Genomic DNA, 11,074 nt, shown 5'->3' with positions numbered 1-11,074 from the left:
TATACAGACTTTTTTTCCTTTTTTTTTTTTTAGAAATATTTGTGATGTTTGTCTTTTTGTAAAGAATCAAGCCTCATTGGCTTGGGTGTATCATTTCCTTAGCTCTCATGTCTTTATAGTCTTATTGACAACAACCACCATATCTTTTAACAGAGGGAAGATGAGCCAGAACGGACAAGAACCAGTAAAGCAGTCGGGAGTAGGATTAGCCGATTCAGAAGGTAAAAAGAAATACAAACAGCACTACAGTGGTATCCCATATCTGTAGAACTGCTATGTGTTTGTCTTTTACTTGTTATGCTAGGAAAAATTAGTCTATGCTCTCTTTGTATTGTGGATTAAGATCCTAACCTTCATTTATTCTAAGGGCTCGTTACACATAGCACCAATGTAATGAGTCTTCAGTTTAAATGAGAACAGTGTCTTACCTGGTTTTTTAAGTAATTCAGTAGTTACATTACAATAAATAATGTCTGTCTTTGGGTGTCCATTGCTTTTCATGGTGTTCAAATAAAAAATACAGAGTATGGAGCTGACTCAATGCTCATTGAATTCAAAGAAAATACCCAATGGTTGTCAGACTCTATTTTTATAACATTTCAGAATGTTTACTTAATAACGCAATTATTATTAGTAGTAGTGTTTACATAAAACATTAAGTTTAAACAAAAATATTGGTTGAACAGCAGGCTTGACTGCTGCACTTAATGCAGATTCATTATAATGAAACCCTTATTGGATTGTGAAATCCTGAGCGATTTTTTTTGGTATGAATGTGGTGGTGACAAAGAAGGAGACACTGTAATATTGGAGCTGGAAACAGCCTGACAGAATGACTTTCAAAGCTTCATGAGCAATGTGATTATATCTTTCATGGGTAATAATGGACAACCACATGAAAACTGAGTGTTTTTTTCTGAAGGACTTGTAAGGAAAATTCCATTTTCCTTTGTATATAAGGTATATTTTTTCAAGTGTATATTTCTGTTGATCTCAAATATAAAATTGAATTATCATGACCTTCATTTTATTGTTAAGACTTTTAAATGTATTTCAATGCAGCTTTGAGGTATTAATTAATAAATTGAAATTATTACATAAAATTGGTAAATTGATCTTAAATTCAGTCATTAAGAAAATCAAATTTTTCAGGTTTCTACAGTCTGTATACATGGGGAAATAATTGCTGTTGCTATATTTGAGGTAAAAGTAGTCTAATATTCCACAGAGTTGAAGAAATTAAATTGATACTTGAAGGTAGAACTGTAAAACTGTCTTTTCCAAAGCAAGGATTCTTAACTGTGTATATGCGTTCTACTAAATGTTTCCATTCATAATACTCATCATGTAAAAATCAAAATTAATCTGCTTCTCAAACTTCAATTTCTCAATAGTATTTTTAAGTATTTGAAAATCAATCTATTTTAAAGAGAGAAACTGTGAAGTGAAAACAGGAAATCAAAAATATTCCATTTTTACTTTGTCATGATAAAGTTTATATTGAATGATAATTGTAAAAAAAATACCTTTTCATCTTTTTGTTTATCATAAGTTACCCCTTTGGTGAGGTCTTCGATCTAAATTTCGGAGCCTAAGAACACAAAATATTTTCATTTCTTATTTGTATCATTAAATAAACCCCAAATCAATCAAACAGAAAACAAAAACACCCGCCACCTTTTTAAACATTCTGAAAGATGTATATGTAGCATTTGGTCACTAAAATTACTTTTCCAGTCACAGTTATGTTTCTACTTGTCTTCGAAATCTGCAAATAACTCAAGAGCTGCAATTCCCTAATTTTCACTTATGATGCAATTCACCTCTCCAATCTTGAGTACTCTAAGCACTACAACTCCAAGTATGATAACATGAGTAGTTCTTGCTAAGTGCTGTTTCTCAACATTGAGAGAAGCTGGTGCATGCAGCCTGGTTTTTGGTGTCTGATTTCTAGTTGACTGAGACAGGAGAGATCAATCTCAAAAGAATAAATTCAACTAAAAGCTGGAAAACAATTCAAGAGAATTTCAGTTTCAGCATGTAAGCATAACTATCTTGAGGGGAAGCAGTTCAGAATTTAGAGGAACTCAAGATTAACTGAGTATTACTTCGGTATTGCAAAATTATTGTGGTATTCTTTTCATGGATGAATGAAAAATCTTAAAGATCAAATTATACCTTTTCTGTAGTTCAGTTATCTGTGTTATGGACCAGAGGAATTCTGCAATTAATTGGAAACAAATGTTTATTCCCATTTTTCATTAATTTGTAGAGAACTCCCATAGCTGACATTTGTATTTTCATTTGCAAATAATGATTTAGTGTTATATTTAAAAGCTTTTAATACTGACAATATTTTTTTACATTTTCAAATACTCTTAGTGCATAACTTCTGTAAAAAATAGCCTGTGGGTTAGTCTCTTTAAAATGGGGCAGAATAAATTTATTTGCTTAAACATATGGATCTACTGCTACTTTAAATGTTTTAGTCATCCAAGTCGTTCACGCAGGTCTGACAAATATGGCAGGGGACTTACAGGATCTTTAGGATCAGTAGCTGGAGGCAAAGCGAGGTAGGACCATGACAATGAGAACTGTTTTCTAGATAGCTGAATCAAAACTGTAGCAACAGGGGTTGGGTTCATCTCACTGGATATGACACCAAAATTTAGGCATGTATATAAGTGGAGTCACCGGGGAAAAAATGCTCCTTTTGTAATTGTTTGCCTACTTGAGAAATGTGTTAATGTTTTGTTGGAGTAGTTTTTGTGCTATTAAGATGTATTAGTATAGTTAAAAGTAAATATTGGAAAACAGTATCAGTTACACATTATTTACACAATCAAATGGTCAATATAAAAAACTGTGAGTATTGATATGATAGTCTTTGTTTCTCTGAACATATCATCTTGTTATATTCTGTATTTTTGTACTACTTAATAATATAAAAATAATTCAGAGTTTTGTTCTTGGACACTGTATTAGTTATTTTTATGATATGCATTGTTGCATGCTATCTTACTTTGGGCATTATGCTCTGAGCAGATGAAATACTTGATCTTCTTAAGCTTCAGTTAATCTCATTATACGTATTGTGATCTTCATGGAGTTATGCAAGCCAATTTCTGTATTTGTTTCAGAAAGTGCAATATACTTTGTTTAAAGATTTCTTATGACATGCTATGGAGTATTGCAGACGTTATAGACAAAAACCCCAATTGCATCCATGTAAGGACTGAAACTAACAATTAAAAGCACATGATTAATATCTTGATTCAGTTGTAGATCATGATTGGTCTATCTGCCCCATGACATTGTTCAGCCAATAGATCCCAGACGGTATTTTCCAACTACCAACTATTTATATAATTAAAAAATAAATGGGGAAAATTATTCTCGTATATTTCAAAAGTGTGAACTTGCTAGGTAGTCCCAAGATGCCATTATTTGTAGTAGAAGAGAGGTATATAGATGTGAATAGCATTGTAATTGACATTTTGGATCTTCTACTTCTGAAGATTCTATATGCATGCAAAATATTGTTCCTGTAGAATTGTAAGCGCTGAAGTTCATCTCAAGAAAAGACTCTTCTAGGAGTATTTCATGGGGTTTTTTTGAGTGAATGAGTAATCACAGTGCTTTTGTCATCCTCTGTACTTGGCCTCATTTCTTCAGTTAGAAAATTGTAATCTTTATATAAGAACAGAGTGGTTGCCCACCCACATCTTCCAAGAGAGTGGGAAGTTTTTACCTTTTTTTTTTTTTAAATGCCATCCAGTCCATGTACTGAATACCAAAAACTTCTCTACAGAGTTCTGTCGTGTCTCAGAGGTTCACTTTCTGACCTTTCCAGTGGTCCTTTGAGCAACACCCTTTGAGTGTGAGAAAACAAAGTTCTGTAAGTAAGAAACTCTCTCCCTCTACAAATGACTGAACCTGAACAGAAAATTTCAAAATGTTCCAGTTAAGCCTCAGTAGATGTATCTCCACAGGGAAACAGAAGGAATAGATTTTTACTATGTAAAAACCTAAAGAAAGATGCACACATCCTTACTGAACTTCTAGAAAGAACCATTATCATCTTTAATGAACTCTTTCAGGATTTTTCCTTTTTTTTTTTGCATGCTATGTGTTTGTCTAAGTTACAGATTAAAAGAAAAACAAAACAAAACAAAAAATCCACCACAACAATAACAAAAAACCATAAAACTTCGAACATGCTCTGTGTTCATGCTTTAACAGGCAAATTTTACAGTACTGTGATTTTTATGATATCCATTCACAGTAGTCTAAGCTAAAAAATACCCAATTTTTTTCTTAATTTTTGAGCTTTGTTGTTCATCATCCTGGATTACAAACTAAGAAATTCAGTTTAAACAGTATTATCACTTATCTCTGTATTTAAGAGTTAAGGCAGTCTAATCTTTATTCGTGAGAAAAATAGTTGAAATACCACACAAACCTTAAAACATACTAGGAATCATTCTAATAACGTTTTGGAGGAAAGATGCATGACCCCTGTAAGTGACTGGCAATCATTTGACTTCTAAATTTTCCTTCATAGCTTTCTGAATAGTCCTGGTGAAATTTTCATCCGTCAAGTCTGTACGGAATAGGCCTTGGAGCAAATTGTCTTGCAAGCTGTAACACACTTTCTCATGAAGACGAGTACCCAGGAGTAATATGTGGATTACCTCTCTTGAGCAAAATAAGGCATGAAACAAACTGACAGCACAGGCACAATTAAGCATCCCCACATTCTTCAAAGTAATTAAAACTCAGAAAAAAACTCCTTTTACATTCTTTAGCTAGGCTACAGTAACACAGTTTAAACCACAGGGCTTACATTGGTATGACTGAGAACAGACTAAGGGCTTGAGATGTTCCCTAAATCAACTTACTCTATCTCTGCTTCTTAAAAAAATAACATTTTGATTTCTTTAAACTCCAAAGGTTGAACTATCAGAAGTGTAATATTAGTCCTTATGAAGATGCTCAGCAAAAAATGTCCTAATTTTGGACCTTCAGTCAGAAAATTATAAGAGGAGAAAAAAGACAGATGAAGGAAATTATTAATGGCTAGTCATGATAGAGCTACTGAGATTTGCAAATGCTTTTGCCTATGTACAAATCTGTACTTTGATGTCTGAGCTGTCCAGACTGAAAAGAGGGGGTTTACTGCAGATGAGAAACTTTTCTTTCATTAGAATTAAATTACTTTGTATATTAATATTAAGGTGAATTTTATTGACCTTGCAGAAGCAACGGTGAAAATGCTGAGACCGGGAAAAATGTAGGACATAGATTAGGTTATATATTAAATTTATGTAACTTCAGGATTATCTGAGACTTTCCTTCTTTCATAATCAAATTTAATTTATATCTTTTTATCTGTCAGAAGGTAACTTCTTTGAAGCATAACTTCATTTTAGGCCATCTAACATGAATATCAGAAAGACATATTTAGCTGGTTTTCCCTCACAAGCATTTTTCACTTAAACTGGTTTTAAACATAAAAACAATTAGAAATTAAGTGAGCATTACATTTATAGACACTTTCTCCCACAAAGGTGCATAAGAGAAATTATACTATAAAACATCCAGTCATTTGTTTTAGATGTTTAGAATGAGTTCTTTGATATTTAGTGGAGAAGTGGTGTAATTTATGAAAGAAAATGTAAAAAAAATGTGATAAAGAGACTCTAAATTGGATGTTCTGGATTTAGACAAGAGTGATTTATATTAATTTATGAAATGAAGTAGATTTTTTGGTGGTTTGATGCCCAAATTAGTGAAATTCCCGGAAGTCCCGAGAGGGTCATGCTGGAGGATCTCCATCTCAGAGGTTCTCACCGCCTTGTCTGCCCTTGGATACAGAAAAAAGTCTCCCTTGCTGTAAAATAGACAAACATAAATTATAATCCTGATAGCAGCCTGTTACAGGCAGCAATGGTTTCTGGTGCTCCTTTGGAGTCTGACAGAATTGCATTTTAGGATTACATCCTCACTTTTAGTGGGGAGTAACATGCCACCACTTTAGGCCAGTGTTACAAAGTGTATCAGCACCTAGTTTTATGTGCTATAATTTGCACCTGCAGATGTCTAAATCTTCTCATGGATTATATGATGATTCTAAATAATACAGGTATTGTAAATGTACCCCTAACTTCCTTTGATATGAAGGAATTTCTCTGTTAATGATTAAGCCAACTACCTTTGTTGGTTTTTTTCGGTTAGTAATCAAAAAAATTATGGCATATAACTTCTTCCAGAAGGTTCAATAGTAGAATAAAACACAACCTGTAAATTTAATAAAGTGGAAGGGAGTTTAGGCAGAGCTTATATTTGTTAGCAATACCGAAAGATGGGTGGTGAGTTAGCTGAGAACACCTTTGCAGAGAAGGACTTAGGTGGTTGGGAAATTAGACATGAGCCAGTGATGTGTGTTTGCAGCCCAAAAGCCAAGCATATTCTGGGCTCCATCACAAGAAGCATGGTCAGCAAGTCAAGGGGGGGGGGGGGGGGTCATTCTGCCCCTCTGCTCTGTTCTTGTGAGACCCTACCTGGAGTTCTGCTTCCAGCTCGGGGGTCCTCAGTACAACAAAAACCTGCATCTGTTGGACTGGGTCCAGAGGAGGGGCACAGAAATGATCAGAGGAATGGAACACTTCTCCTATGGAGACAGGCTGAGGGAGGTGGGGTTGTCAAGCCTGGAGAAGAGAAGACTCTGGGGACACCTTGTTGTGGCCTTCCAGTATATAAAGGGGGTTTATAAAAGAGGCAAAAACTGTTTACCAGGGCCTTTTGTGACTGTAAAAGGACACTGGTCTTAAACTGGAAGATATTAGATTTAGATTGGCTGTAAGAAAGAAATGTTTTATAACAAGGGTGGTGAGGCACTGGAACATGTTTCCCAGAGAAGTTATGGGTGCCCTACACCTGGAAGTGTTCCAGCTCTAGGCTGGATGGGATTTGAGCAACCTGGTCTAGTGGAAGGTGTCCTTGACCATAGATTGGAGTTGGAACTAGACAACTTTTAAAGAGCCCTTCCAACCAAAACCATTCTCTGACTCTGTGATGTGATCAATAATCATCTGACAGTGATTATTGAAGGGTTCAACACACAAACTGCAAATATGCCTGTGCTGTGTCAGTGGTGTTCTGGGAACAGTTGCCTATTCAGGCAAATGTGTTTTACAGTTATAGAAGTAGAAATGTTTTTCTCCTTTGGCAGTGGTTTCTTCTGTACCTTTGATTAGGAGCTTCAGGCATCCACATTTCACTCACTTCACCCAGTATTTTGTCTTGAACAGAGAGTCAGTAGCTCTGTGCCATGAAAATTCCACTTTCTTTTTCATTTCTTACCTTGGGATTGAGATTCAATTCCTTAAGCAACATGAGAACGTCACATGTATAGTATTGTGTAGCAAGAGTCTGAGAACTGCTATTTTAAAAAAAAAAATTGCAACTATCATTACATATCATACAACTGTTCATTTCTATGTTTATGTCAAGAATTGACTGAATAGACAAAGGAACTGTGAATCCACATGTTTAAGTTTACCAGCAAGACTAACCTCCAATTTACCCACAAATCATACACTAGCATACATTTATTTTACACTAGAACATATTTATTTTTCTTAAATTTAGTTAAACTGAACTGAAAGTTCCTATCTCCTATAATTCCTGACTCATAACAATCTGACTAACAGCATATAGATCACCAATAAATTACCAGGTCAGAACCAGTCACTTTCACTGGTGGGGAATTTTGGAATAGTTCCTTGTCTCTGCACCAGGGCTTGATCCAGTTCTTTCCAAGGTCTTTTCAGACTAGTATCTCAAAAACACAAGGAGCACCATCTATTCAGTTCATGCACACAGGTCAAATACTACCTTTACTGTTTGCTCTCTTGGCAATAATTCAAATAATTCAGGAGTCTTGCACGTTTAATCCTAACATATACTAAAATGTAAGAGAACCTGGAAAAAGTCTGGATTTTCAAGTATTTTTCTTGAATCAATAGTCTTGAACTGACCAAGTATGAGACTGTTGAGTTGACTGTAATGGATATTGATCCATGGATTTAAAGAGTAATCCAGCCAATCTGAAATGTTACCAACACTGACTTGAAGAGTGGTTGAATTGCATTTTTTGGTTTTGAGTTCATGTCTCATAGTACATAGCAAAAGAAATTGCTGCACACTCTCAATGTCTTTCCTAAAGAGCAATATAAACCTGGTGATGTCTTTTTTAGAAACCATTTTTAGTGGCTGCAATATTTACTTTTATAGTCTTATTGACATTCTGATTTACATGTAGAAGAGGACAGTTTGTGAAATAGAATATTACTGAATAAAATGTGATCCTTTCCCAGGAAAAGTCCAATTGAAAGAATCAGAATATTTGTCAAACCTCTCTACTACCCCTACAAATAAAAAGGCTAAAATTCAACCTGACATTGTTTAAACCATCTTTAATATGAAATCACAACCTTGTTTTCTGCTATTACCTTCTACTAAGGGTCTGCCATCTACTACCCTTGGCAGCACAAGTTTAATCAATGCCACCAAAATTTAAAGCAGAAAATACCAGCAAAGGTAATTTCTCACATGAGCAACTTCCACAATACCAAATAAAAAAAAAAGGTCATAAGGGAGTAGAAAATAAGTACTGAAAACACTGGCAGCTAGGTTGTTGATCCCCTCATACTGTACCTCCGTTATTTTTAGGAATGGGAATTTCAATTTTAAGAATTGAACAGATATACTTCCTGTCACAAGGGATCCTTAAGCAATGAATCAGGCCTGTGCACTGTCAGTAGTCCTTATCCTCTCTGTTGTTTTTCAGAAAGCTGTCTATATTTTATACGTGCTCCCTTAAGCTGGAAACAACCTTACTACTGTCTAAATACCACTCCTTAAAGAAATGAGTCAAGATAAACAGCAGCATTATAAACCTAAGTATTATCAGCTTACTCTCTAAACTTTGAGAAGTATTTTTTATTTATCCCTGATTGACCTCACATTCTCATTTCCCACCTGGCTCTCCAGTAATAATTGAAGCAATTAGTTCTGCCTTCCTGAGGTATTTGCTGGTATAATCCAACTGCTTTTCCTAAAAAGAAGCAGAAGAAATTTAAATAAGAATAAAGACTGCATCCAGAGATAGAAACGTAGAGGGAAAAAAGGACAAGCTAATATTCTGTGTTCTTGTATCCCAAACTTGTATCACAAACAACATTGATTTACATTGTTACAAATCAGCCTGTGCCTGAATTGTCACTATAAAGTGTCATCAAAAGCAAAGTAAATAATCCAGGGAGAGTGACTGTGATTAACTAGTGGCTAGCCAAGAGCTTCTGCCACTGTTGTATGAAGTGTGACTAAAAGGCTATTAGTCCTTAAATTATATGTCAAGAAATTTTTAAGCTTCCATTTAAAAAAAATTTCACTTTTACCATGGGATTTCCTGAAAATCAAAAAATATTAAGATGAACAAAACAAGGAAAAAGCTGGAAAGCACATGTATTTCATCTTGAAACCAAAATATTTAAATGATACTTCAATAACAACTTGGAAAGATAATTTGTTTGCCTAATGTTCTTGTTAATTTTTATTGATCTTGCTCTTGAATGCATTTCCACTAACTTAAAGCTACTTGGGACTTTCAGGAGGTTTCTTCTGGTGACTTCTTGGAAATATAATTGGCTCAGTGTGTTTGGACTGGGAACTGGCATGCTGGTAATTCCATCAAAAATCTGGCAAAGCCACATGGTTTCATTTCTAGGGAAGAAAAGAAAGAGTTTTGGTAGAATTATATAATCTGTGTCTTTTAAAAGATGTGGTTATGAGGGAAGTCTGATTTAATACTAACTGGCACATTTAGTATAAATATCAGTTAATAATGAAGACCATCAACACTGGAAAACAAACAGAGGAATCCCCCCACCAAAAATGGAGTGAAGGTGAAGATGCTGGAATGTGTGATTAACTGAACCTGAGCCTTGTCTGGTGTAAGTCTGAAGAAAGGCTACTTCACCTAGTGAGTAATTTATAATCACCTTGAAATAGAGTGACTTTTCATGATCAATGTTCATTTAGGATCAGTAAAAGTCAGGTTGACGCATTAATATGATAGCAGGTGAATTGCTAAATCCTAAATGATTTCCTCCCTGTGATGAAAATGAAACTAGGAGGTACCGAGTAGGGTTTTTAAATGTCAGCTTCCTGGATACTTCAAGTGATCTCCTCCATTTAGCAGTGGGATTAGGACCTGGAATTGTGGGCATTCTCCAAGGAAAAATAAAGTAAGTAAAATAGATCTGTTTTCAAGTCAATAATGTTCAGTACTCAAATATATATAAGTAGTAGGAATGGCGTTAAGGGGCCTTCAAGGGGTCATGCTAATGATTCACAGCACAATATTGTTCCTAAAGGTTTTTGTTAACTTGCATCAAAAAATTCCTAGTGGTGATATAGACTTTAAAACTTCATTAGTCTGTTCTAGTGCTTGATTATCCTTAACAGGAATATGTTTTCCTAAGTTCTAGCCTAGTTTCTTACTGAAATTAGTACTCAAGGACAGAAATAAGAATGCAAAAGCCAAGATCTTCCCTTCACAAACATAGTATTATTTTATCAAGCACTTCTTATAAATAGATTATTCTAAGCTTGCCTACAAATGATAACACAGCCATTCCTATCAAACAGTTCTGTATTAGAGCTCTACTTTTGATGTATATATTTGAAATGTCAAAAAAAAAAAACAAGAATGTCATAACCTTTTCCTATACTTAACAGTCCTTTGTAGATCCTTAATGTCTTGTTTCTTAATTTTCTTTTCTTTTAATGATAATTTATAACTAACTTACTTAGAAATTAAACTATATTGATGGGCAGTTTTTATTTGCTCTTATATGTTCTCATATAATCTCTTTTCTTTAAACTGATATTCAAACAGTTATCTTGGAATGCTGTTTACATGCAGATGAATCTAGAGCATTTCCAGGTGGGATCACATGGCAAGCTAAAATTAAACTTCAGCTGATCTTTAATTTAGCACGTAAAA

At 34.5% G+C, this 11,074-nt stretch overlaps 1 protein-coding gene and 1 long non-coding RNA gene across 8 annotated transcripts in view; one reads left to right on the top strand and one right to left on the bottom strand.

Moving 5' to 3' along the window:
• The window catches only part of PCLO (piccolo presynaptic cytomatrix protein), a 339,234-nt gene that overhangs the window by 289,797 nt on the left and 38,363 nt on the right, over positions 1-11,074 (top strand). For 6 of the 7 annotated variants that reach the window (XM_027639939.1, XM_027639938.1, XM_027639929.1 and 3 more), the window contains one exon: positions 154-221. In XM_027639939.1, the coding sequence (XP_027495740.1) occupies positions 154-221 (68 nt within the window). Of the gene's footprint in view, positions 1-153; positions 1,476-11,074 lie in introns of those variants that run through there. The other variant, XM_027639933.1, reaches the window with a different exon arrangement.
• On the bottom strand, positions 1,478-9,416 carry LOC113945587. The gene is made up of 3 exons (XR_003527129.1): positions 7,739-9,416; positions 7,366-7,444; positions 1,478-3,872 (listed from the first exon to the last, which is right to left on the bottom strand). It is a non-coding gene; the product is annotated as an uncharacterized LOC113945587 (long non-coding RNA).

Source organism: Corapipo altera, unplaced genomic scaffold, assembly GCF_003945725.1.
Source record: "Corapipo altera isolate COAL_440 unplaced genomic scaffold, ASM394572v1 1b, whole genome shotgun sequence".
Lineage (NCBI taxonomy): Eukaryota > Metazoa > Chordata > Aves > Passeriformes > Pipridae > Corapipo > Corapipo altera.
This window is presented reverse-complemented; position numbering and strand designations above follow the sequence as displayed.